This window comes from Meriones unguiculatus, chromosome 8, assembly GCF_030254825.1.
Source record: "Meriones unguiculatus strain TT.TT164.6M chromosome 8, Bangor_MerUng_6.1, whole genome shotgun sequence".
NCBI lineage: Eukaryota > Metazoa > Chordata > Mammalia > Rodentia > Muridae > Meriones > Meriones unguiculatus.
Window position 1 is genome coordinate 92,772,163 of NC_083356.1, and position 27,488 is coordinate 92,799,650.

A 27,488-nucleotide genomic window follows, 5' to 3' on the forward strand; every position below is an offset into this window, starting at 1 on the left:
AGCAGAATGATTCATGTGAGCAGGGGAAGGTGAGAAAAAGATTTACTTGAGGAATCTAAATGGATCTCCAGGAAAATCTACGGCTCCTCTTGAGGATGCCAGTTGGAACTTTGATCTGTGGGGTCACATTCTACTTCCTCCCCATCTTTTCTCTACTGGACCAACACCAGAACCACCCAGGCAAGCTTGGAGAACTGAATCCCAGCACATCAAATGCTCACTCCTGATTCTTACCTTTAAAATACATGAGTCACAGATTATAATGGCAGGATGCGGCGGGCAGAGATTACTGAGGTGCACAAGGTGATTTTAGCTCTCACATTGTACAGATGCTTAACGACAGCAGAGACCACTCTTAACTGGCACTGCTCCCTCCCACTGTGAACATTAGTTAGGCCCTATATTGTAGGATATGCTATGGAGCGAAGTCTGCATCTGCCACAGCTGGATACAGGTACTCAGGTTAAGAGTGCCGATACATAAAAGCAAGCATTTGTGAGCCAGAAGTTGGCTGGCTTTGACCTGACCCGGAGTTGCCGTCAAGAGCTCTGTGGCTGGCTACTTACATCACTGACGTGCTTGGTCACTGCCTTGACGTGAACTGTGTCCCTGGTCTCGGGCAGCGTGGTGTACGAGCCCTGGGCCAGGTGCTTCTTGACATGGTCCTTGTACTTGTTCTGGGGGAATCCACAAAGCGCTTATTAAGGGCTCCGCTTGGGGCCTCAGCCGGAGATGACAGGGAAGCGGATATGCAGTGGGTGGGTTACCTCAGACACCAGATTGCTGACAGTCTTTGCCAGGAGGATCTGCGGGGTGTCAGGCACAGCATGGCATGTTCCTCTTTCCTTCACATGTTTCTCTTTGTATTTCAGCTGTGGGAGTAGAAAGGGAGGAGGCACGTCTTTACCTTTTTTGAGTAGCTTTAACATTTACATTCATCCTCCAAATCCCTCAACAATAGCTGAGAAAATAACACTGTGAAAAAGAAATACAATCACAGATTTAATGCTCATTCAAGACTTTTTTTTTTCCTGACATCTTTGAAGTTGAGGTTTGAATAAGTATGAAAAACTGCATGGTAAATCTTTGCCTTTAGTTCAGAGTATTCTCAAATATGTCATTAGACACCCATCAGGCCTGGAAACACAGTCTTTCTTCCTTTACAGATGTGGGAAGTACGAGGTAGGAAGAACAGAATCCCACAGAAAAGAAACTTGAAATTTGGGACAGAATCCAGCCGGGCCTTCAGATTCCCGGTCTGGGCTGTGTGAACTGCTGGGTGCATTATAAGCTAAGAACCACCCTGGGCTCAGCAGCACTTTTCCAGATGCTATTTTTCCAGATGCCATTTTTCCAGCTGGCTCATCACGGATGGTACCAAGGGCAGGACCGTGTGTCAGGACCGCAGATGAGCTCTTACAGAGAGAACTTCTGTCCTGCCCTGGATGTTTCTGGAGACAACTACTTCCAGCCACGGCCTTGAGTCAGGGAAGACATAGTAGAAGAAGCCAAATGTGGCCTTGAGTCAGGGGAGACATCATAGAAGGCTGGGTACTTACATCACTTTCTATTAAGGAGTTCCTGAGGGCCAGCACCATGTCCTTATCATCAGTGACAGAAAGCTTGCAGCCCTTGAGAAACTCTCTGTCCAGCTTATATTCAAACTGTGATAGAAGAAAGCAGAGGAAGCAGGTCATTTGATTAATCAGAGAGGAGCCTTTGGTGGGAATACTAGTTCCCAGAGTCAAGGGAGGGGCTTCCTGGCCTCTCACTACTACCACATGCTGGATTCATCCCTTCTGGCCTAGGATCAGGACCAGAACCAAAACTCAGCTCTCCCAAACAATTCCTCTCTACCTTCAGGTCTCTGAGCCCTCAGTGCCTCTGAGTCCAGTTGTTTCATGAACTTACCCCTCCCCTCAAACTTCCTTCTACTCAGGACCCTAAATCAGCTGGGGCGAGTGCCCCGGCAGGGGGTATTGGGAACACCCACAGGTCTGTCTCCTCTCTTACGTCACTCTGCTGTAAGGACGACTTGGCAGCCTGGATGAAGTCAGGACGGTCAGGCGTCCATTTCCAGTATGCTTTGTTGGCTTCGTATTGCTTCTTGTAGTCCAGCTGTTTTGAATGTGACAGAAAGACAATGCTCAGGCTGAGTTTATGCATCCATGCAAAGCACAGGGGGGCTCTGGCGGTTTAACATTCCACAAATCATAGCTCACAGAACCCTCATGAAACTGTCTGTGCTCAATGTGGGTTGTCAGTCACCCAGATTACCTATCTATGCTCCCAAATTGGTGCTGAAGCTTTGAAATACCTCCAGGTGAAGTGATTCTACAATCTACCTTAACTGCCAATCCACCCTTCGGAGTCAAGTACTTGTTAACTTGTAAGTAAATTACAGGTATTTCTGTAAAGGTGGCCAGAATATTACAGAGACTATATACAGCCACCACTTAGAGTTCACAGTGTCTGTTTTACTGTATCTCCTTCCCACAGCTATTTTTCGATTTATTGCCCACTGACTCGTTCTTAAGAGACCTGCCAGTTCCTGTGGCACTTTAGTTCACAGGCCCCAACAAATGGCTGCTTCTGGAATGAGTGAGAATCAGTTGGACTATTAATGTTTCGTGACACTATTTTATATATATTTAAAGGTTGGTGTCCATCTAATGCAGAGTTGTTTCTGTGTGTGAGTCTTTAGAGTCCGCCAGCTAAAGAGATGCATCAATGCAGGGAAGACCTAAGCAAGTGGAGGGTCCAGACAATGGGCCTGACAGCAGCTAGCAACTCTGTTTTCTCCTCCAGAAGCAGATACTAGAGCTTAGGGCAGAGAACACGGAGCAAAGGATGAGAGATGCTGAAGCACTTTCTGAAACACTGCCTTCCTTTCAGAATGAACTTCTCGTCTCAGCCACCCACAAACACTAAGGGGATTAATGGGTGATGAGGCCACCCTTGCTCTTCTTCATGCTCCTTCACGAAGAGCAGAAAGAGCGTTTAGTCCTTAATATCATTCACTTCTCGTGCTCCTGGAGCTGATCGTGTCATCTGGACAGGCAGAGCTTCGTCTCATAGAGAGATCCGGAAGGTCACATGCTTGCAAAAGTGGCTGGATCCCTACCACCCTGGCTGTGGTTCAAGTGGTGAACCACAGCCAGCTCCAAATGTCATGTTGAGGCTTTCCTGCCACTGGGATGCCATGAGGAGCTGAGACCTTCGGCAGGCGAGGCGGTCATGAAAACAGAGCCTCCAGGAGGATTGTGGCCCAGGCTGCAGGAGAGCGACCATTTGCTCTCTTAGACTTTCCCAAGTGCTCTCCTGCCCTTCTGCTCTCTGCCATGGGATAATGGAGGTAAGAGGAGCCATGCCAGATAATCATATGCTCTTGACTTCCCCATCTCTAGAACCTAATCCATTTCTGTAAATTACCCAGTCACAGGTATTCTATTACAGCAGCAAAAAGAGACGAGGGCTGGCCTGGGGGCTGGCCTGGGGGCAGTTTGGAACTTACGTTGGTGTTGACTTTGTAAGCATCTTTAGCTGCTTTGATATGGACAGCATCTGGCTTGATGGTGCAGTTAGATTTGTTTCTTTGGTAAACTTCCTTATATTTCAGCTATGGGAGGCAACAGAGACACCGTTAATTGTTTTCCTAGGGAGCTAAACATGTTAGAAACCAAGAAACTAAAACTGTGATGGCAGTCCACAATGCCCCCCCTTCCCGAGAGAGAATAGAGAGAGAGAGGTTGGTAAAACCCTGCTGTGAGGAGGAGGTGAGCCTTCTTCCTCACGTGTCGGAACACACGGAATGTGGTCACAGGCTTCACACCTGCTAGCGTGGGCTGAAGGGTGAGCTGGCAGCTCGCCACATGCATGTCCCCCTTGCCCCCCACTCATGAGGACAGCCTTGGTGCGGACATCCCGAGAACTGCCCTTCAGGAGGTGTTTAGGTTGTGGTCCTCCTGTGCTCCCACCGTCCTTCCCGTCCTCAGGTCACAGTGTAGCTGTTTTCTTGCCTCTTCAAGGCAAAGCTTCTGTATCAGTTATAATCACCTTCCCAGTGACCAGCACGTAAAGACTCATGGGGAAAATGTACCGAAAGATGCTGTCATCACAGCTGTTGGTCTACGGCCTAACCTTTGAGTTTTGGTGACTGGATTGAATATTGGTGGCCCCTAGTATTTCCCCTATCTTGAGCCTGGGACTTCGAACTTCATTTACTCTTGCTTTCCCTAAATTCCACGGCCCTAGGGGGCAACCTGGAAGTTTTCAGGATCGCAGGTGCAATGCGGATTAAGGTAGAGTGAACTCAAACGGAAGGCACCATCGTGGGGCTTACTATATTTTACCACAAGAAGCACTGCATTCTGGGCTTGTCTACAGACCTACTGCCTTAATTAGTTTCTAGAACTTCAGGGCAAAGTCCTAGAAATTCGTACTTTCATCAGTACCCAGCCCAGCGTATTCTAGCAAGTGTTTGGGGAAATGGAAATAGAAATGCCTCAGTTTTCTGCAGGGAGCAATCAGGCTGCTCCCATATGGGATCAACCCGACGGATATGTGTGATCATCCGTGTTTGTGTATAGCATCCAAACTTACTTTTGAAAACAGATTTCATATTGCAAAGGTGCTCTTCATACATGTCCACCTTCTCAGGCAATGTACTGACTAGTCAAGTGCTTTTTATGGACACTCAGTCAATGTGTAGCATAATTAGTCATTCCACCTGTGTACCCCTGGGCACAGCTATAATTAAGGTTTTGGGATGGGGATCAGGTATAACACAGTTGCCTAAGCTTAATATATCTCTATCTCGCTATCACTATCTCATCTCTTTCTCTCTCTCTCTGTTTATATATCCTTATATCTCTATCTATCTATCCAGACAGCTTGGTGCCGACATCCTGTTATCTATGATATGGTATATGTGGATACATATCCACATATAGATACAGATATAGAGGTGCGTATGTGCACGTGCTCACATATCCAGTTATTTAAAACATTGAATCTGTATGAGGCAGGTCGGTTCATGCCACTTGGGATGCTAGTGGGAATAACTGTGAGTTCAAGGCCAGGCTGGCCTAGAAAGTGAGCTCTAGGCCCATCTGAGCTACAGAAACATTTAAAAAATTATACAGAACATTTAAAAAATTATAAATAGTGATTTTTTTTCCCGATGAAAATAACGATGGTTTTCAATTACAAAATTAAATGTCTGGTTTTGTTTTATTAAACTAGAAATCCTCCTGTCTAGCCTCCCAAATGCTAGGATTATAAGCATGTATTGCTGTGCCAACCTAAAGCCAAGTATTTTAAAATTTATGAATACAAATTCTCCTGAAATTCAGAGTTTGGGACTGTAACAACTATTTCATTTTCTCAGGGAAGATAAGGCTGATGGAATGTTCTTGCCACTTGTGTCACGCTGCACTTTTTACAGTGGCCTCAGGGAGACCTCTTCCACATGCTGTCCTGGAACGTGGCTTTGCTGTTTGCTCATCCAGAGCTGCTGTCACTTTATCACTTGCTGTAGTTTGAGTCTGGAATGTCCCTCGTCTCATATGCTAACATCTTGGACCTCAGGTGCTGCTGGGAGTAGTAGAAGGCAGCCTTATCTCCTACAGGTCCGATTGTCTCCCAACAGCACCATCCTCTGGTTACCGTAGGACCCAGAGACTCTCTCTTCCTCTCTTATATCTCATGATGGCATCAGTATTTTGCCCTGCTGTTTGCCTCTGCCATGAGGTGCAGCCTCACCCAGGCTCAAGCCACAGGGCCAATCAGTTGTAGAGTGGAAACACCCAACTATGAGTCAACATAAAACTTTTTTTTTTTAAATAAGAGAATTTATTTCCGTGACAGCAAGTGAACACCTCTCTTGAATGTGCACAAAAGAGAGGAAGAAAATGATTTCTGAGTTCTAGGAATAACTCATGACTGGCCTTGGAGTTCTGCCTCTTAGGGCCCAGACATTACACTACTGGATGCTGAGCAATGTGGAAAAGAGTCACAGAAGGGTATTATTTACACAGAAGCCCACTGGCCATTAGCAGTCAGTTGTGTGAGCATGGCTCTTTGTGGATTCTGCTTCATACAGCTGTGCTCATCTTGGTCATAACTGCCATGACTGTCCCAGGGTCACCCTGATCACCCAGCTCAGTCTCTCCTGCAATATTTCCCAGCAAAACACTTGGAGAAAATCATGTAGTGATATATAGACCTTTACAACCCAAGGCTGGTGCCAGGGAAGTACCTGATTTTTTTACTTTACTGTTGGCTGTTTTTGTTTGCTTTTGACCTTGAGATGGGGTCTTACTGTATAGATCTGGCCAGTGCAGAACTCACCAAAACCTGCCTACCTCTGCCTCTGTAGTGCTACCAAGCTGGGCTGAAATTATCTCAAGATGAACAGATACATTCCTGGCTCTGGTTAAGTTGCCTTTGACTTGACCAATAGACATGTCTTTCCCTCTGACACAATCAGGGATCTGCTTTCTCTTGCTACCCTCGCTAAGCTCCGAACTTTGTGCCTCCGCATCTGCCTGCCCTTTTCATTCATAGTGATGTGGTTCTCATATACTGGAACTGGGTCCTGGAAGAGAGACCTCAAATTCTAGGCCCAGCTGTGTCCCAGATGACTACCTACAACAGACATTATTATTATTTTAAGCCATTACATTGCCATGCGTTTTTTTTTCCACCAACAGGTTACACTTGGTGTTTCCTACACCACACTGAAAGCCTGAGACAGAGGGGCTAAGGAAGGTACTCACATCACTGACTTCATCCTTCACCTTGCGGACGTGCAGCAGCATGGGTGTGTCGTGGATGGTGGTATAGCCTCTGGGTCTGGCCTTGTTGTATTCCAGTTTATAAAGTATCTGAAACAGATCAAGAAAGCAGGGAGGCACACCATTGTGTTTCTCCATTTACAATTTAAAATACAAGTGGGAAGGTGAATAGGAAGGGTTGGGATTCAGACCCAGGATCCCTGAAGTGCCTAATTTATGTGCCAAAGCAGACAGTGCCTCCAGGTTTTCCCAGCATCCCTCAGTCCCTACCTGTTACAGGGCATGGCTGGAATATCCCACCTTCTACCCTGGGCTTCCCTATAAAATCCAGACATTTTGGTTCCTGTGCTCTCTCTCTCTTTCCATTTCCCTCCTCCTCCTCTCTCTCTCAGCTTGCTTATATTTTCTCTCTGCTTTGCCCCCTACACCCTGCCTTTTTTTGTCTCCCTCTGCCTGGCAACTTCACTGACCTCCCCTGAGATCATTGAACCTGTCCAAGGGCTGCCCTCCCCCCCACAAAAAAACCCCTGCATTTAAATTTGACTTGCATTGGCTCATTTCATCAGTGGGAGAATACTTATCAGGAAGGAAAGACAAACGTAAAAACTGGGGCCTCTGCTTCTCCATTGCCTGTTTGCTGATTTGAATGAGTCTTCAGTGTGAAAGGAGGGCCCTGTGTGAAGCAGCCAGGCAGCACCCTGGCCTCCCTCCCCTGACAGCAGTCTCGGAGACGCCTGACAGCCCACCATGGCCTGAGAATGCAGGCCCTTTGCTTCTGTACTTACATCACTGATTTGCTTGTTGACTTTTGTGGTGCGCAGATGCTCTGGAGTGTCCACAACTGAGGTGAATTTGTCCTTTGACTTTTCATACTTTTTCCTGTATTTGATCTAAATCGTGGAAGAGAGGGCAAGTTACTTTCAAGAACAGAGGCCTTAACGAAACCTCATGAGATTCCAGAGGGAGTGCTGGCATCATGGTGGCCTCTGATCTACATCCTAACTGAAGATGTTTAATGAAGTTTGTAGTTCATCGCAGTAGTGTGGTAGCATGGACAAATACTTTCCAATATACTTCACACACGTGGAAGCAAAGGGGCTCTCAGAGGTTAGCTGACTGAGCCAAAGGCATATGTGGAGTAAATCTCAGAGGAGGACTAGAGTCTTCTCTGGACTGACAAGTAAAATTTCACTCTAACAGTCCATATTACATTGGCATTTTTTTTTCATGACTAATAAAATATGTGTCCAGTAAAATAAGTATATATGACTGTTAAGGTGTTTTAGAGTTTTTATCTTCTGTCATCTGTCTGTCTGTCTATCATCTATCTCTATCTATCTATCATCTATATTTATCTATCAAACAACACATCCCAACTTCAGCCTTTCCTCCCTCCATTCCTCTTAGTCCCCCCCGCCGCACCTTCCCTCTCCCCAAAATCCAAAATGCATTTTTTTTGTAATTTCCAAGTCAAATTTTTTGTTTTGTTTTGTTTGCATGCACATAAGCTGTTTTAAGCAGGACAGATACAGAGACCAACAAACTTTCATGCACAAAGTTTTGATGATCCTATCAAGGCCAAGGATGTTTACGGTGAGAACATAGCCTAACATATATATGTATATATACATATATTAATTTGATAACAAACTAAAATGACAAAGTATTCAGATCTTTTAAAAGCTGTTACTTTACTAAATAATCTTGATTTCTAAGAAACCTGTCTCCTGAACCGAAAACTAAAAAATGTAAGTCAAAATATGTAAAGGAGACTTGGCTCATCTTCAAGAGTTTTTAAGCATTAGATATGCAGATGATGGCTGCTCAGTGCCCCAGGCCATGGGCAGATTTTATTTCTAAGGACAGAGTATTTATATGTTTTATCATGAGAAAGCAGCATGGGCAGAGCCCAAGAGAGGAGGCCAATGGAAACATAAAAAGCAATGCACCGAAGGTCCAAACCTGTTTCTTCATGCCTTGTCGGACATTACCTGACTCCACATGTGTGTATTGTAGAGGGCAGTCAACATATCTGGACGCAGAATTTCATTACATCCTTGTTTCAGAAGCATCTTGGCACTAGACTTATATTTTCTCTGTCCATGCAAAGAGCAGTGAAGCACAAAAGAGACTTGTGAAGACAGAAAGAACACGGCTCTATATCCCAGTCACCGCTGAGTGAAGAGATGTAGGCGTAACATACTTTGTGTACTCACAGAGCTGTGAGGGGAAGGCCCCTAGGTGGAACGCAAGCAGAGTGGCCAAAATATTTCTGCTTGACTATCCACAGTCCTTGCAAATGAGGTGGACAAAGGCAGCGATATGGATGTTACGACCCAGACTGCCTTAGGGAGATGGCATCATTGGAACAGAGAAATATAGTAGGGATGTCTGTCTTTTTTTTTCTCCCACAACTCAAAAAAAATGTTTTTACAACTCAAATTTGCAGTTGACAACTGCTGTTTACAAACAGGTTCTGCAGAAGAATGAAATGGAGAGGGCCAAAGCTCCCGTTTTCACCTTCATCACAGCCCCAGTGAAGACACAGAGCGTTGACTGGCACACTCAAATAGCGCATGGGCTCTTTGGGTGGCTAGACAGATATTTGGAAACAGAACAGCCCAATATCATAGGCAGGACCTATGACATCCTGCGGCAGACAGAACGACACCTCGTGAGAAATCGGAACACAGTCCTGTCTGGGCCGCGCTGCCGGCCTCGGCACGGTACCTGGCTGATTTGGTCGCCTGCCGTCTTAGCCAGCAGATGTCTAGGCTCATCGACTACCAGGTGGTAGTTAGCTTTCCGCTGCTCATAATCAGCTCTGTATTTTTTCTGCTCGAACATCATATTAAATTATAGCAAGAATATGACATCAAGGGTACATGGTGATGGCACAATCTAAACACTCCAGAGAGTTTGAAACCTATCATTTTTGGCACTGAATCTCTCAATCCCCCAGGACAACGTTTGAATGTTCATGTAGGGAGTAGGAAAGACAGAATGCCTGGAAGGAGGCTGGAGCCGGGGAGAGGGCAACCTCTGAAACGACCTGGTGTGCCTTATGCCCAAATATTGCCATCTTTTCATGCAACGTGTTAGCAATGTCAGGCTTTATGGCATCTCGCACTGTGTTTAGAATGAGAGGCTGATAATTTACAAGTTTAGCATACAAGGCAGTGGGAATCCAAAAGTATAACTATATCGTCCAAGAGTATAACTAAGTGTGAGTACTCAAGGACAGCTGCTGTCATCATCTAGCACTAATTTACTTGATGATTTAAAAGACGCCTACTTCTTTATGATACAGGGAAAAATGAAATACATCAAGACTGTCCTCGGACAGATGGTATTTTGTCAGAGTTGTCCAGCCTAGAAATGCGTTGAAATGAAATAATTAAACAAAAAAACCATTGAAATCGGCAAAGGCCATACATGTAAATGTACCATTGGCTAAATTCTCATTATTAGCTCTCTGTTACTAATTTTCTAACATTAGAACTTAGGCAAATCCACGGATTATCTGAAAGCAGAAAAGTATAATTTTAGTTATGAAAACATCTAAACATTATAAAACTCCCCAATTTGAACTCACAGCTTGCTCATTTCCACTTGCTTGAATTGTATTCAAATTACATTACTACAAAAACAGCTCTAGGAGAGAATGAGTAGAATATAAAAGGGGGTATAAATAGATGCTACTGTGCATTCGAGTCTATGGGAGTAATAATAATATATTTGAATGCTTCACACAACTATACCCATTGAGGGGATCGGGGTTCTAACCCTTCTGTGTTGGTGCCTTTGGAAGACTACTGAATCAACCTTGAACTTCCAGGTCTCCCAGTGCTAGACAGTTTGAAGGCATGTAGATGATAGTCCACAGAATCCTTCCTCCTTTCTCTGGCACCCCAGGACTGTGCTACAGAGGTGAAGATGAACATGGGCCTATTCAAGGTTTTGGCATAGCCTACCAGATAGTGACATTAAACAGTCTTTCCAAGTCCTTGTATGGAATTAACATTTAGGACAGATTTCCTGTCATGCTATCCATTAGATTTTAATAGCCCTGCAGATTTCTTAAGAGACCTGAATATGCTTAATCAAATTAGTCGTACGTACCTCATTCATCAACTGAGTTGCATACTTGAAATGCCTGTTAATTGGACAGTCAGCAACATACTTGAAATTTGACTTTGTTCTTTCAAATACTTCTTTATATTTATACTGGGAGGAAAAGAAAATTATTATTTGATTGTATATCCAAACTTAAGGATGAGCCATGCTCTTTATCTTATAATTGTAATAATGCTTTCATAGAACTAACAAGTCTCTGCTTATTTTTTCCTTACCTCTTGAGGCAGCGAAAAGTAGATAGAAGGGACTGACATCTTAAAAACAGTCTGAAATATATAGTCTAAACCATCCATTAGATCGTTACCAAATACAAATTTCATGCTGATCCAAGATCTAAAGCCGTTTCTTCTCTGATTTGGTATAATGATTTTACTTTAGTGTATTTTGATGTGCTGTGAAAGCAGTTTTTAGTCCATTAGTTAGACTACAGTTTTCTAGCAACTAATCAGATAATTAAAGTCTTATAGAACAGGGGTGGGTGATAATCTTGTTACCCTGAAACCTGGTTTTAAACTGTTCCACAAATTAAGAATGGTTTTCACAACTTTAAATATAACAAATAAAGTAGGTGCTATTATAAATGTGGCCCTCTTAGTCTACTGTAAAATACCTTCTGTCACTTATCAGAAGTTGGCTGATTCTTATTTTAGATTAAAAGCAAATTCAACTGCTTTATTTTGTAAATAGAAAAATGAGACCCTAAAAATCTTGATTGGCCTCAATGTACCCATATCATTTATAGAGTAAAAAACCACACTTGATATTTGTTGCTGTATTAATGCTTTAGTTGGATGAATCATCCGTATATATTAATGAGAGGACATTCTGGAAAGAATAGTCATGAACAGTTTTTCTAGATAATTTTTCATCAAATACAAATAAACTACAGTCAGTGACGTCAGCACTAAGAAAATCTCTAGCTAAGCGTGATTACAGATGCCTTTAATCCCAGCACTTCAAGAGGCAGCAGCAACCAGAGCTCTGTGAGTTCAAGGCCAATCTAGTCTACACATAATGAGTTCTAGGCCAGTCCAGGCTACGTAGTAAAAATCCTTCAAAAAACAAAACAGCAAAATTGAAAATCTGTGGAAAGTGAAGAACTCAGCATGGGGTTTAGTTACAGGGTCTCAGAAGTGAGGTCAGGGATGAAGCCATGGAAGGCTGTTTCCCCGGTGTTCATCTTTGTGAGCTCAGTTTTCTCTTTAAGGGATGAAGCCATTATCCTCGAGAAGTTAGCTCTACCTTGCTGTAGAGGGTCTTGTTCTGTTCAGCCAGTGTCAAGTCAGGGGTGTCATAGGCATAGCAGCCAATGCCTTTAAGCCAGGTCAAATCTTCTTTATATTTTACCTGAGAGAAGAGGAATAGCAAAGAGTTTTAGCCATCCCAAATTTCCCAAAGTTTGTCAGATAAGTAAAGATTTAAAACAGTCTTTTAGTTAAATTTCTAGAGTTACTGATTTCTTCTTATGATTTGTTTTCTAATACTTAGAAATTTTCATTTTTATTATTAATTAAAATCAACGCTAACCAGTATACTTTTCTATAGAGAATATCATTAGCTTGGCAACTATGCTTTCATGCAGACAGGTGAAACCTCTCTCTAAACAGGCATTGCTTTCCATCGCATGCTCTTCAAAGGATGCAAGATAGGCATGAACTATATTGCTTTGAGTCACAGAGGAAAACATACGGTGACAAATTTGAATATAAATTTTCCTCTTAAGCTTGGGCTTATTCAATTAGTAATCAAATTTATGACTTGAATAACCATACACAAGATAGAAGATCTCTGGAAGTAGAGCCAGCTAGATGGCGTGGCAGGTAAAGGCACATGCCACAAGGTTTGATCTCTAGAACCCTAATGGTAGAGTCAGAGAACCAACTCCCAGAAGCTGTTCCTTAAGCACAACACATTCACCTGCTTCTGATGTCTGTGCTACTTACTCCCCTCCTCTGCAAACAAACAATGAATCGTGTAAACTTGGCAAGTGTTCCACCAGTTTTTGTGCAGTGGTTGACTGAACAGCGCACAGAGGAATATGTGTTTCTATGTGAAAACTAGAGGGACCACTCACGTCGCTGACGGCATCAGTGACTGCGCGGTGGTGGAAATGTTCAGGGCGATCAGGAATGGAACTCCAGATCCCCAGCTGGCTCATGTAGTTCTCCTTGTATTTCACCTGTTGTAAAAACATAAAGGCAGCTGTAACATCGACTCAAAGTTAGCATAAAGCGCATCTCTCTGGAGTTTTAGAAAAGGGAGACTGATCTTAGAAAAAAACAAAAAACAAAAAACAAAAAAATGTGGTGGGTTACAGAGCCCATTTCAGGTAGCGCTACGCAGGGACATACTTTACTGATGTCATCTGTGACTTTGCGGTGATACACAATGTCCAGGGCATCCTTCACAGTGTGATATTTCCCTTTGGTCTTTTGAAATGTTTCTTTGTAGCGAAGCTGTTAAGAGAGAGTACACACCAATTATGAAGATTATCAAGTTAAGTACCTCAGTTCTGTTCAACTCTAATGCTCTTGAGTTTCTCTCTTAGATTTTGCCCATGAATAAATTTAGGGAAAAGTTTGAAAAGTCATTCCAGATGTTGGAAGAGAAAAAAGACACTAAGGAAAAATTCCTAATTAAAAAAAAAATACACAGATTAATGAAATAGTAATGGATGGAGGCGCGGTTCAGGGTTCAGGGTTGTGGCAAATGTCTGCCAGGAGAATGAGCTGTTAGTGATGGGGAAAGCATGTGGGGCCATGTTGGAATTCTCTGTACACCTTTGCTGTTTTTCTATAAATTGAAGACTACTTAACATACAAAAGAAATGTATGTAAATGTTAAAAGAATTCTATTTCAGGGGTGGCAAGGAGGAAAACAACAACAAAGAGCAGAGCCCTGCCGTGTCTAAGACATACTGATAACGTACATAGGTGGGAAAGAGATTTGGCTCCCATCTCCTGCTGCTAAAATGACTTTCCACTAAGCAGTCTTGAAATTTCAGTTTATTATGACTGTCGCCTTTGTGACGTGATAACTACTCATCTCAACTACATAAGACAGACATTTCTCTAGGCAGCTTTTAATCCCGAGTCTTGGGTAACTGAGCAAGCACATATTGAAAGATGTCTTTTCTGAAATACTTTGTTCTTTACATGGGTGATATTGGAAAACTTCTTGTGGGGTCACAGTTGTGGTTGATACATTAAATTTGACATCAGATAACACCCTTGTTTCACTGGGTGATTGTAATGATTAAGGCTCTTGGAATTGGCACTGAGGACTGTTTTAAAGATTAAGGATATGAACATTGGCATGGGGGAAGCTCTAGGAGACGGTCATACCCTGGGAGCAATCTCAGTGTGTGGCTACCCCTGTGCTAAGAAAATTAGACTTGATACAGATGAACACTGAGGAATATTGGTCAGAGTGGCTTAAATAGTGTAGTCCCAGTACCTGGGAGGGACTGTTGTGAGCATGAGGCCAACCTGGGCTACACAGTGAACGATGGGCTACCCTGAGCTACAAAGAAAAAGCCTACTCAACAAAACAAAACAAGAACAAAATGGGAACAGTTCAGCAGTAACCCTGAATGGCAAAGACAGGGGATGTCACATAAAGATTGAAACTGTGCTGAAGGATAGATTTTGAGGAGAATCTATGATTTTCTCAGCTTGTATTCTAACTAGAATTGTCTCTTTCCTACTAATTACCTTATGTGGCCATGAAATAAAGAGCTAGATTGTAGACATATGCTAGCTGGGGCTTTCGGCTGGATGCAAGTCCCAATTGTCCAGTCCGCTAAAGGCTGTGGCAATGGATAGCAAATCTGCAGTTGAGCTCTGAGTTAGAAAGCTAAGAGGAGCTGGCTACCTCTCTCAAGTGGGCTATTAATTCCTATCTTCAAAACCAGATAAACTCATTACCAGTAAAAGGCATGCTTGTCACTGATCAGGTGATGTGGACAATGAAAGCCCACCTTCTGATTCTAGCTATTATGTTCACATGTTCTGGCATCCACACATTCTATAGTAGGCAATTAAGAGAAGGATCAGGACACTTTGCAAGCATTAACTAGGATCCCAGTACTGTACTAGACACAATAGTCACATTTTTCTTGTGAAATCTTACTTCATTACCACATTTCTCATCCTATTTCACATAGAAGAAAAATTATACAGACCTGAGGAGCAGGCAATCTATTTCTTGTCTGCATCCAAGACCCTGATTTTATGTCTAAGAAAATTAGTTATCAATTATCTCTACAATGCCAGCCAAGAACTACAAGAAAGGGTCATGTTGTTACCCAGGAGATAATTAATAGCTTACAGCATCTCAGCACAGTCCTCAGCTACTTGGCTGGATTGGTACAGTGTGAGTGTGTGTTCTTTCCTGACCCACGCTGTGGGCAATGACTTGGAGTTATGGCTGTGACAGAATAGTTTGTGCTGTGTAGATAACCACAGCTCTCCCTGTCACAGCAGGAGAAGAGAGGAAGGGATGCTCACATCGCTGGCGTTCCAGTAAGCTTTCTTGGCTCTGATGAGGATTGGCGTATCTGCAACTGGTGTATACTTGTCCTTCATCTTCTCGTATTGAATCTTGTACTTTGTCTAAGGTATAGAAATAGAAGAGAGAAACAAAAAATGCTAAAAATCCATTAAATCTTGTGATGTGTTTGTGTGGGCGCATGTGACAGAGGTCAGAGGATGACTTTGTGGAGTTAGTTCTCTTTCCAATTATATAAGGGTCCTGGGGGGTTGAACTCAGGCAATCAGGCTGGCCCTTCAAGCCCTTAATGTGTAGAGAAATGGCACCAGCCCAAGTTTGTTCCCAAGTTACACCCAAGCCACAGATCTAAGGGAAAGATACAACATATTTCATTCTTCGAGTACCTCTTCTGTGTTTGGGTGATGCTGAGCACACTCTGTAGTGATAAAATTCTCGTCAGGAATTCCAGGTGAAGACCTGGAGGTATTGCTCGGCTAACAGGAGCGTCAGTGTTGAATCCCCAGCTTACCTCGCTGACCATATCCTTTACATCTTTAGCGTGTTGCAAGGCTGTGGTCTGGTTTCCAGCGTGGTGGTGGGGTCTCTCTTTGGTGGCAAGCTCAACATAGAGATACTGGATAACAAGACAGCAGGGGAGGAGTTAGAGACGAAGGTTCATCTGTACCGTCTGTCTTCCTCATGTTGAGTCTTGATTTATGTGTGTATGTGTTCTTGGTTGCCCGAGGTTATTGTTGGTGTATGCGTTTGTGAATTTTGTTTCTCTGTACAAGACGTTTGAAAACACACATCCATGAACCAGTTGTCCAACAGTCCTTGTGCTGGTAAAGCCACGTGAGAAAGAACGCCAGCATCAGACTGAGTGGATTCTGGAAGGTCCTTCAGCATCCTTTACCCCCCGGCTTTGCTAGCATTAGTGACAGAGTTTCGTTTCTCTGTGGATAATGGACACATTCTTGAAGTTATCAAACAACCAGCTACTACAACCTATGAGCACTCATCCGGGGACAAAATTAGATGCCCTTAGCAAAGATGAAATGGCATCTTTTGCCTGTGAAAACATGAGTGCAGTTATGATAGTCCTGAAGAAAACTACAACGTTAGCACTCGCAGGCTGCAGCAAAGACAACCAACAACGTTAGCTACTGGCCCAGGAAGGTCAAGTAGACATTGCTGACCTATGGCGGGGTGATAATTCTCATTAATGATAGGCATTACCTGGCTCTGAAGCTTCTGCCCCCGCTTGGCTCTTAGAAGGTCAGGAGTATCAGGAACTGAAGTGAAGATGGACTTCTGCTTCTTGCCCGCAGCTCTGTACACCAGCTAGAAGCAAAACAAGTCACCACTGTCACTTTGCTGGCATGGCCAGTGTTCTGTAGATGCCCCGAGTGATTACTCGTGGGTAAGACGAGGGACCCACTACTGCAACTGGCTAAGTTTCTTCCTTCTAAACTGATTGTTTAAGAATATTTGCCTCCTGAACCTTCCCTCCCTCTATCCCATTGCGTCAACACAGCAGACATCAAGTCCCCTCCAATAGTCAGTTACCCCGTTCTTGTATTCTTGGTTCCTTACTCAAGACAGAAAAACTGGAATTAACATTAGTTCATAGATAATTATTTAAGACAAAGCCTTTCTAAGCTATAAAATCATGACAGGCCTCTTTTTTTTGCCCTAGTTATAGAAGGGCGAGTATTAATGTCCTTTCTACAAGAAGCAGCAAAAGAAATGAATAAATTGAACCAATGTGAGGCCAACTGATTTGCATAAACAGACATTGGGCTACTTTGCAGTCAAGGGCAGAAGGGGCATCTTTTCCTGTCATCATTGAATACTGATCACCACAGACAGGAACAAAGACTCTTGAGTAGCTCAGTCCAGCTGGTCTGATTGCCTCTCATGTGACGACAGGTGACACAGCCTTACCTCACTCAGATGTGTCTTCAGTTCCTGCACTTTTCTGTATTCTGGGGTGTCAAGCACCACTTTGTATTTATCTCGCATCTTCCTGGCATTATCAGTGTACAGGTAATTCGACTTAGAAGAAGAAAGCCAGAAACACAAGTCGATTAGTCATTTAAGGGACCGCATGTCATGTCTTTCAAATTGCTGGCATATGCAAACTGAACAGGCTCTAAATGTGTCCTGGGAGAATAAGAGTCTCAATTATGTCCACCCTCTTGGTCTTCCTGGGCAAGAACAAAACCACCATCATTTTAATTAAGTTCATTACATTTATAACAGGTACAGACCATCTAAGTAAATTATGACCTACTCAAATGGGTTGATGGCAAATTTCTCCTTAAATGTAGATGTAGGCTAAGATTCTTCCTGCCCTGCCCCTGACTGGAAGCGGTCAGTGGGTGCATGACGGTTGTATGGGGAAGCTGTGAACTGTGAAGGTGGGTCCTCACCCAGAGTTTCCTGAGGTGCCGGGAACGGACCATGTCAGGAGTGTCATACAGGAAGCAGCCAAGCCCCTTCAAGATCTGCAGGTCCTCTTTGTACTTAATCTGTGGGGCAAACACAGACATCTGGTTATGAGCCAATGGAAATACAGGACAGAAGACAGAGGACAGCCACACTTCCTTCATGCACAGTAGCTTTCCTTATCACAGCTTTGCTTTCTGTGGTTTCGGTTCTCCAATGTCAACTACAATGAAAAAGTATGATAGAGAATATTCCAGAAAAGGTAGTTTGTACATTTTAAATATCTTTTATCTTAGTATATTGGTATGCTTGTTAAGCTCACTATCTCTTGCCTAATTCACAAATTAAACTTTATCCAGAGCATGTATTAATTATGTATTAATATGACTAATATTAACATAAACAGGATAGAATGGTTTGGTGCTGTTCATGGTTGGAATCATCCATTGGAAGTCTATGGGAGGTATCCTGTACAGATAAAAGGAAGCACTGGAGGTTTCCGCTTGATTATGCTCTTCCTCTGCCCACATTCAAACTGTAAGTTAAATCTCTAACCCGGAGCCAAGGGGAGACACTAATGCTGTGTTATCCTGTCAATGGAAAAACTTACAGATTCAATGGGTTGGTGCACCAGGAAAAGGAGACCTCCAAGGAGTTCTTTTGTTTTGTTTTAATGGCAGTAGAAGAAGTGCCAACAGGACCAGAAGGAGAAAGAAACTTAACATGACCTGGGGCACAGGGCACTTGAATGGTGGGAGCTGGTGAAGATCTTATGCTGCTGTAGAATGACGGTCTGAATGAGCAGGCATGGTGGCCATCCCTGTTCCCCACTGGGTTTCTCATGACTCTTCATGTGGCTGAAGAACTGTGGGAGTTCCCTCACAACCTCATCTCCAACTTGTACATTTAGTTAAGAAACACACAATGGAAAAGGCTTTTCAAAGCCCACTGAATATCTTAACGGCTGAAGGCAATGCTGCTTCTTGGTAGGACCCCTTTAGAAAGAGCCTATGAGACACTTACGTCACTGGTGATGTCTCCCACGTAACGACAGTGCAACACTTGGGGTGTGTATGGCAGCGAGATCATGTGGCCCTGCATCTTGAAGAAGTCCGATTTGTAGATCAACTAAAGGGAGGTGGGAGAAGAACAGAAACACGTTAGAGAGAGAGAAGAAAGAAGACAGCAAATGGCCAACACGAGTCCCTTGGCAGATGGCTTGTTTGCTTTCCTCATCCTCACCTCACTGACTGCTTCCTGTGTCTTCTTGACTTGGCGGATTTCAGGTGTGTCTGGAGTCGTATGTATCTTGTCTTTCAGTTTGTGATACAGTTCTCGATACAGTCTCTGCAATGAAGGAGAGACCATTCTAGGTATTTAGGGCAGGACCACAAGGGCATCTACAGACTAACAGACAATTGAATACTTTACACAAAGAACCAAGAGAAGAAACTCTGGGACTCTAAAATGCTTTAAGATTCAAATGAGAGAAAATGCTTATTTCATTTAGAGGAAGAATCCTGAGGGCAAAGTGGTTTGCAGTCCATGAGATGGTTGTTTGGTTGGGCAGATATGCCAATAGAGCTGACGAATATCAGCTACAAGTCTGACCAAAATATAATCTAATGAAAGATTTAACACAAATAGCAAAACAAATTATTTTTTTAGGAAAAAAAAGTTCATCATAGTCAATGGAACCATGTCTCTATGATGATTTAACAAAATAGAAAGAAAAAAAAAACACTCAAGGGACACCAGAATCAAAGTAGGGTCCTCACACTGTTGTCCAGCTGTGAGCTTATAGATGAAACAGAAGAGGTCTTAAAGCATTTCAAACAAAGTCATGGTTTTTGAAATTCAGTATTTTTCCCAGAGAATGTGTGCTCACGGTACCTCACTAGTAACGTTGTTGACTCTTCGGACATGGACAAATGGAACGTCCTTGGGTCCAAGCGTGTATCCATTTGCCTTGATGTGTTCATAGGCTTCTTTATATTTAAACTGAGAAGGCAAAGCAGATGGAGATCAGTGATGGCTGTACTGTATTTCTCAATTAGAAAAGAGAATGTGCCTTGAGTTGAAATTCATTCTCTAAACATCAAGGGCAACAACCAGTCATCAGCATCAATTAAATGTTATTTCCTTATTATGGTTGTGTGTATATGTGCATGACATGTGCCTGTGGGTGCAGGACATGTGTATGGCATGCATGCAGAGGTCAAAGGCCTCTTTCTGGAATCTGTTTCCTCTTTCCATAATGGGCTTCTGGGAGTCAAATCTGGTGTCAGGCTTGCATGGAATACGCTTTTGCCCTCTGAGCTATTTCACTGGCTCCAATGACATAATTTTAATATTGTCTTAAGCCTTGAAACGTATTAGTTGAATGATAATGACATGTCTGGAAACATAAAAAAAATTTCCCTGACCAGGTGAATCAATTTGTAGGAAGTGACACAAGAAAAAAAAAAATCTAACATTTTAGTCTCAAAGTGGCTTAAAAATTAGAAAATATAAAAAGGACCAAGATGATATTTTTAATATAGTTGAATGACTTACAGACTGATTTTTTAAAAAAATAACAGGTTTGATTGTTATATCTGTTAATGTCTGATGCTTTAGAAGCTCATTATTAGGCCTTGTTGGCACTGTCTGGTTAGCAGTGTTGATTCCCAGGACTCTAGCATCAATGAAAGGGAGCTTAATCTTGCTCTCCAGCCAAAGGCTGGCTCAGGGTATGGCCTGTAGACTACCAAACTTTTCTAAGGCTCAGGTCCTGGGCTAGCTCTTACAAAACCCAGAAAAGGAGAGTGTTGGAGGCAACATGGCAATACAAGTAGTGGGGGGTTTGATACTCCTCGGTTGAGCACCAAGGTAAAAGACAAGGTAAGTGTCAGGGTTCATAGCTCAGCAAGAGGTCATCTCAAAGGGACACACAATGACATCTCCTAAGTTTACATCCACAGCACACAGCACATATGTGAAGTGTGTAAAATGACACTGTCATTTCCAGTAAATGACACGGGGAGAGTTTGGGATGCTTCCACTCTAAGGCCAGCTGACACAGAGGCATCTTGAGAACACGGAGTGCTGAGCTGAGTGCCACATGATGTCCCGTTGGAACTCACTATCCCAGTCAGGCACACCCAAACTGTAGATGTAGCCAGCGCGGTCACATTCCCAGTGAACACGCTGTCTGCCCCTGCCCTTTCCATCGTCTCCTTGAGCCTTCTGGGTTTAATTTGAGCATGAGAATAGATCCCTAGCTAATATTAGTTTCTTCACATTCGGATTTCAGACCCTGACAGGATGAGGAATACTCACGTAGCTGCTCATGTAGCGCGTGTCCTTGGTGTGATTGAAATGAGGGGTGTCAACGGGGAGCCTGTACCCCGTAGGCAGGTAGCGCAGGCCTTTCTTGTACAAATTCTGCCAGAATGAGAAAGAACAAGTAAAATGTCTCCGAGTTTCAAACAACATGTGGTTAAACGCATCACGGCAGTTCATTAGGTTTTCGGTCAGACTTGTTGATCTGTTTATGGTCTCTGAGTTGATTTCAAGAACTTCAATTGTAAGAATCATGAATTCAGTCAGGTTCCTCTTATCTTATTGTTTTGGATAAAGAAGAATTGTAGGGGTTGGTACTGTCACCTCTATAGGATCTTTACAGGACCTGCTAGGAGACAGGCCTCTAGGCCTGTGAGGGGCTACATTAGGTGAGCCCCTGGCCATATCCAGGAGGGGTTATCTTGATTGAGTTTCCTGAAATGGGAAGGCACCTCCTAAAGGACAGCAGCACCATGCCCTAAGCTTGGGTCCTAGATTGTATAGAAGGGAAGATGCTAGCTAAGTACAAATATTCATCTCCCTCAGCTTCCTGACTATGAACAGAATGTAACCACGTACTTCAGGCTCCTGTCACCATGACTTCCCTGACAGGCACCCTTGAACTGTGAGCCAAAATAGGCCTGTGCTCCCTTAAGTTATGTTTGTCAGGGTATTTCATCAAAGCAACGGGAAGAGTTAAGACAAGATTGAAAGAGGGAAACGACTTATAGAAAAGAGGTTGTCTGTGCTTCCAAACAGGTCCCTGACTGGCCTCATGGTGTCTAGCAAGAATTTCTGACATACAGACAAGATAGGCAGCTGAGCACTACCTACGCCATTAACCCCACCCTCAAGAGATACTCAGGCTATCAATGGTCCCTGAGACAGTCATAATTATGAGGTACATATGACATTGACCTCTTGTCAATATCAGTGAAATCAGGAAATGGGGTCAAGATGCATATATTGGCGGAGAAGGAATATAGAGAAAAGGTCTGTCCGTGGTCTTAAATATTCTGGCTCTCAGGGGAGCTACAAGCTTACGAATAGCATTTCAAGTGGGGAAAAAAAAACAACAACAACTGACACCTTATATTTAAAATAGGAAATATCAGTAAAAACTGAAACCAAAGCAGCTTCCCGAGGTCGCATAGGAAAAAGGGATGAAAGGTAGGGCCTGAGTTCTTCTAAATACAAATAGTGACTTCTATCTTTATCTCTGACTGCTAGTAGCTTTTTATATCAGATGCCTTAACTCTGCCATTGTGATTTTAGATTTTAAGGTTTTTTTTTTTTTTTTTTTTTTTTTTACAGTACTGATGGCATACTGGCTCTCTTTTTTCTGACTTGCAAATATTGGTCAATTACAGGCCTATTTATTAGTTGTTTGACTTGTTGATAGGAGAATCCCATTAGTCAAGAAGGAAGGCAAGACATATTGTTTTTTGTTCTTGTTGTTGTTTGTTTGCTTTTGTTATTTGCCTGATTCTCCAACTCACTGAATGGAACAGCATTTATATATCTCACATAACCAGTCAATGAGGATACATAAGCCGACGTGCCTCGAGGGGCCCCGTGGCCTGGGTTTCTGCCAATATTCCCCTTTCCCAACACCTACCTCACTCTGAAGCTTGTATGCATGGAGAGCCCGATCCAGATCTACGGTTTTTGTTGTTGGGGCCACTTTGCCTCTGACGCTGTGCACATAGTCGTAGTGGTAGACAGCCTGGGTCCAGAGAGGGGTAAGGTGAGTGGATTCAGATCATAGTAGCATTGTTGGAATGAGGCACGACAAATGGTAGTCCATGTTTAAGACTACAAAAAGTGGGCAGCCTGCTCTCTTTTCTCAGTGTGATAAATAAGGCCCTCCCCCACGGCCATCACTGCTTGGCCCTAGCTGGTGGCACTATTTTGGAAGTGGGGATTTAGCTGGAGGTAATTGGTCAGTGGGTGCAGGTTCTTGTCCTGGGCCTGCTTCCCTGCCCATCTCTCTCCTACCATGAGGCAGGCAACTTGCCTTCACCATATGCTCTTATCACCATAATATCTGCCCAAGTACACCAGGTAAAGAAACCACGAACTGAACTCTCTAAAACTGAAAGACAATTTAAATAGTTTCTTCTCATTGTTTTGGCCACAACGAAAGAAAAGGAATAAATGCACCTAGAGACCTCTGCTATGTTACTGCATCTTAAGTGGTAGAATCAGAGCCGAGGCTGCACATACCTGTCCCTGAAAAGTGGATGACACAGCTCGGGTGTGAGAGACAGGGGTGGACAGTTCCCATCCAGAAGTTTAAGACAATAGGTGGAATTAGACCCCCACTGGTGGGATCTAGTATTTACTTGCTATGAGTTCATCTAATTGAAAAGGGACAGCTTGGTGGCTCTCCTCTCGGCCTGCTTCTCAGGCACGACTGGAATCCATTCACATATTTCTCCATCTTTCACATAAAGACGCCAGAGGAATTATATTCTTTTCCCAGGCTTGTATTACATGGCAGAGGCAGGACTCCAACTACATCCTTAACATCACAGCCCGCTTCCTTCTAATTCTACCAGTTGGCTCCAGACAAGGAGACATAAATGCCTCTCACTACACACAGGATAGCAACAAAAAGCCTTCCACAGACTCAGGTCACTTATGACTTCACCCCTGCAAACTATGGATGCTCCAGATGTTAGGGAAAGGGCGCTTTGTGAGCCTTTTCTCAGGTGCCAAGGCTAGCCCCCAGGTAGGAGAGGCTGCCGCCGCCCAGTCTTTGGTTGAGCCATGCCCCACCTCCACTGCTACCCAGGGTCGCTTCCCCAGGGAGGGCTTACGTCACTGAGCTGCTTTCCGCTTTTGACAGCCTGAACATACACCGGAGTGTCAGTTACCAGCTTGTAGTCATTCCTCGTCTTCTGCACATGTGCTTTATACTTGATCTGCCAAGAACAAGCGAGCAAGCCTATGCTGGAACATCTGTTGTACCAGACGGCGCAGGATTTCACAGAGGGCTTGAGAGTCGCTCCCGTCAGAGCGTGCAGAGGATGGATTTGAATTCTATAACAACCCCCACTGCCAGTGTTTCCAGTCATATGGGGAGATAGAGTTATCTAGGAGGTGTGATGGCTTCAACAACTCTTGCTGAAATCATCATTGTCATATTACTTTGTGTGGCAAATTCCTCTTTACCTTAAAAATAAATCCCACTGATTATCCTAACAGATGGGTTTTTCATATAAGAAAAATTATGTGCTCCTTAAACCATAATTTAACATAGTTTAATATAGAATTTAATATATAAATATAACTATATTTAATATAACATATAGTTTAATAGATTCAAAATAGTTTGAATATACTCAAGACAGTTTAAATGAGTGGAGAGACTGAGTCATTTCTCTGAAGAGGAGCATGGCACGACTGTATCAGGTTGTTTGATAGAAAGACTAAATGTGTTGCTAAGAAGTGACTACTCTGCTTTTAGCATCTTTCTCCAGCTCAGCCATCTTCAACAAGACCCAGTGCACAACTAGGCCATGGCACCGTTCTCACTTTAAACATTGCCTCCTTGACTCTAAACGGTGTGGAGGTGTGTGTGTACCAACAAACCGAACAAGGATACTCACGTCATTGCGCAGATCATAAGCATGCTTCGCGTGCAGAATTTCAGGAGTGTCCCAGACATAGCAACCGATGCCCTTCAGCCAGGTGAGGTCATCCTTGTACACAATCTAGGGGGGTTCGGCAGACGCAGAGGATCAGAAGGAAAAAACAATTGACCATCTCTTGACTACTAAAGAATAGGTGTACCCTAGGCCCAGGTGACACTGGGGAGGAAATGAAAGCAAAAGTTATTCGGGCAGTGAGGCCAAGAGGCCGCAGAGATCTCATGAGCCCTGTTTCTAGGGATAACTCTAAAATCCCTCAGACTCATGGATAATAGGAAAGCAAGAGAGAAAAAAACCCAAGGTGGATATGCAGGTAAGCCTGCTTTTCATCAAGGCGGGTGGTGGTGAGGATTGCGGGGCAACTATGGGGTCCTTCTAAGCAGGGGCCTTACGTCGCTGATCTGGTCTGTCACTTTCCTAACGTGACTGTTGACTTGTAAGTCAGGGTGGCAAATCCACTCGTGGAGGTGCAGGCGGTAGTCAATCTCGCTGACTTTCTTCTGAGAATCCTTGGCAGTCAACATCTCCACCATGTCGGGCACGATGTGGATTTTCATCTTGTTCTTTTCGTACACGGATCTGTACAGGCGCTGTGAAAGTCAAATAACAACCCAGTCACCCGGAAAACTGATGCGTCATCACGGAATGCCTGTCGTCTCCAGCTCAGGGTGGAATTTTCTTGCGCTTTGTATAGATTAACACCTGGATAGTTTTAAAAGATCTATTTTTTTTTATTTTTATGTATACACATGTCTATGTGAGTGTCCGAACACTCGAGTGTATGTTGTATGCATGTATGTTGTATGCATGTATGTTGGGCTCCTGCAGCTGGAGTTCCAGGCAGTTGTGAGTTGTCCGACATGGGTTCTGAGAACAAAACCTGGGTCCTCTCTGAGAGCAGCAAGAATTCTTACCTTGGAACCATCTCATCTCTCTAACCTCCAGGCGGAGCTAAGGCTTGGCTCCTTTACATATGTGTAATCGGTGTCCCGAGCCTGCTTTCGTAGGAAGCACTCTGGCTGATAACACACGGCCATCTGACTCAGCGTCTGTTGGCACTAACGTCTTTGGCCGGTACTTACATCGATGTTAAGTTTGCCCACTCGGAGACACCGTGCTGTGTTTGGATCGTCTTCAACACTCTTTGGCAATGTGTAAAGAGCTTTGAACTTCTCATATTCTTCTCGATATTTGATCTACAGAGAACAAGTAGAAATGCTAAAATACGAAGAGTAAAGACTCACTGTTTAAAAAAAAACCCAGCATGGACAATGGAAGGGTCCTGGCTCCAAGACCCAGCTGATTGTGGAGGGGTTGGGGGAGGCTGGACCACTTCCCAGTGCTGACTTCCTTACCCTTAAAAATACGCTAGAGCCAGCACAGGGCCACTGTGAGCCTGAGGTCAGACCATATCTGAAGTATTTTTATACTGGAGAGTGCATAAAATTGTATTGTTTTCTTTTCAAGAGCCCAAGCCAAAGACTGCTGCTATTGCACATTCATTTTAGGATTATACCTAATTGCTTAGAATGTCTGTAATGATGAGGATGAACCCAGGGCCTTGAACATGCTAGGCAAACAGTCTACAACTGAGCCACAGTCCTGGCTTGTGGTAGGTGATTGTTAAATAATCACTCAGGGATGTCGCTTTCCCCTTCCTACTATCCTGAGTAAGAGGCTCAGACTACACACAGAATCATTGTTTTTAGGAGGTGTAGTGAGTGCCCTGTGGTTGAGAGCGGTCATTCTTGAATTTCAGTTTCTCCGAGTATTTTGAAAAGGTAGAGCAGCCAGCCTTTAGTTCTTAGTCAGCGTCACCTGTCAACTGATACTCCATGACGCCACAAGCTAAGAAGCAGACATAGGCGAGAGCCATCTTCCCAGCACACAGGAGTAACACACAGGCTCCCAGGGCCCAGAGATGCACTCTCAGAGGAAGTGGGGAGCTGCTTTTTCAACTAGAGGCCAGACAGAATTCCCACCAGAATCTTCCAGAACAGAACATTCCAGCCTCTTTGTACTGATCTGTATCCCTCAGCTATGAAAAGTTAGCATCCAAAGGAATTCTTTTCTTTTCCCTTAAAAATATTTCCAACTAATGTTAGGATCCTTAATTTTTCTATGCCCCTCACCCCTCATTCCAACAATATGTTGCCAAGAATCTGCAACAGAGGAAGAAAAGCTTCTACCAGCCTCTGTAAAATGTGTCCACAAATCCAGATGAGAGGTGTGCTCCTTGGCCACGTCTGTTTATTTGGTAATGGTATGGTAGCAAGTTACCACACTCACTAGCTTAGCTTTGTATCAGACCTCACCCAATTCTGTTGAAACAGCCTATCTTTGGATTTGTTTTCTGGGGCAGGGTCTTACACTGTAGCCCAGGCTAGACTGAAACTCACTGTGCAGGCTACGCTGGCCTTAAACTCATGGCAGTCTTCTTGCTGCAATCTCCCCAATATTGGACTTGTAGCTGTGAGCCTCCAGGCCTGGCTGGAAAGCTCCCTATTCTGTACGGTATTGTGTGTCTGTTTTCTCTCTTTACTGCTGGCTGAAGCAGAGGCTATCTGTCTATGTTATCTATGCACAAGTAGCCTGACAGATTGCACCTGTGTCCTTCTGGCTGGTATGTGTAACG

The 27,488-nt window shown here is 43.6% G+C and overlaps 1 protein-coding gene across 2 annotated transcripts in view; it reads right to left on the reverse strand.

Moving 5' to 3' along the window:
• The window catches only part of Neb (nebulin), a 192,595-nt gene that overhangs the window by 35,407 nt on the left and 129,700 nt on the right, over nucleotides 1-27,488 (reverse strand). For both annotated transcript variants that reach the window (XM_060390154.1, XM_060390153.1), the window contains 26 exons: nucleotides 25,936-26,049; nucleotides 25,246-25,443; nucleotides 24,812-24,916; nucleotides 24,020-24,124; nucleotides 22,816-22,923; nucleotides 21,195-21,299; nucleotides 19,767-19,874; nucleotides 19,116-19,220; nucleotides 18,897-19,001; nucleotides 17,858-17,956; nucleotides 17,370-17,480; nucleotides 16,662-16,766; nucleotides 15,955-16,059; nucleotides 15,443-15,547; nucleotides 13,286-13,390; nucleotides 13,009-13,113; nucleotides 12,177-12,281; nucleotides 10,920-11,024; nucleotides 9,528-9,632; nucleotides 7,583-7,687; nucleotides 6,780-6,887; nucleotides 3,515-3,619; nucleotides 2,014-2,118; nucleotides 1,560-1,664; nucleotides 768-872; nucleotides 567-677 (listed from right to left, as the gene is read on the reverse strand). In XM_060390154.1, coding sequence (XP_060246137.1) covers nucleotides 567-677; nucleotides 768-872; nucleotides 1,560-1,664; nucleotides 2,014-2,118; nucleotides 3,515-3,619; nucleotides 6,780-6,887; nucleotides 7,583-7,687; nucleotides 9,528-9,632; nucleotides 10,920-11,024; nucleotides 12,177-12,281; nucleotides 13,009-13,113; nucleotides 13,286-13,390; nucleotides 15,443-15,547; nucleotides 15,955-16,059; nucleotides 16,662-16,766; nucleotides 17,370-17,480; nucleotides 17,858-17,956; nucleotides 18,897-19,001; nucleotides 19,116-19,220; nucleotides 19,767-19,874; nucleotides 21,195-21,299; nucleotides 22,816-22,923; nucleotides 24,020-24,124; nucleotides 24,812-24,916; nucleotides 25,246-25,443; nucleotides 25,936-26,049 — 2,847 coding nt within the window. The remainder of the gene's footprint in view (nucleotides 1-566; nucleotides 678-767; nucleotides 873-1,559; nucleotides 1,665-2,013; nucleotides 2,119-3,514; nucleotides 3,620-6,779; nucleotides 6,888-7,582; nucleotides 7,688-9,527; nucleotides 9,633-10,919; nucleotides 11,025-12,176; nucleotides 12,282-13,008; nucleotides 13,114-13,285; nucleotides 13,391-15,442; nucleotides 15,548-15,954; nucleotides 16,060-16,661; nucleotides 16,767-17,369; nucleotides 17,481-17,857; nucleotides 17,957-18,896; nucleotides 19,002-19,115; nucleotides 19,221-19,766; nucleotides 19,875-21,194; nucleotides 21,300-22,815; nucleotides 22,924-24,019; nucleotides 24,125-24,811; nucleotides 24,917-25,245; nucleotides 25,444-25,935; nucleotides 26,050-27,488) is intronic.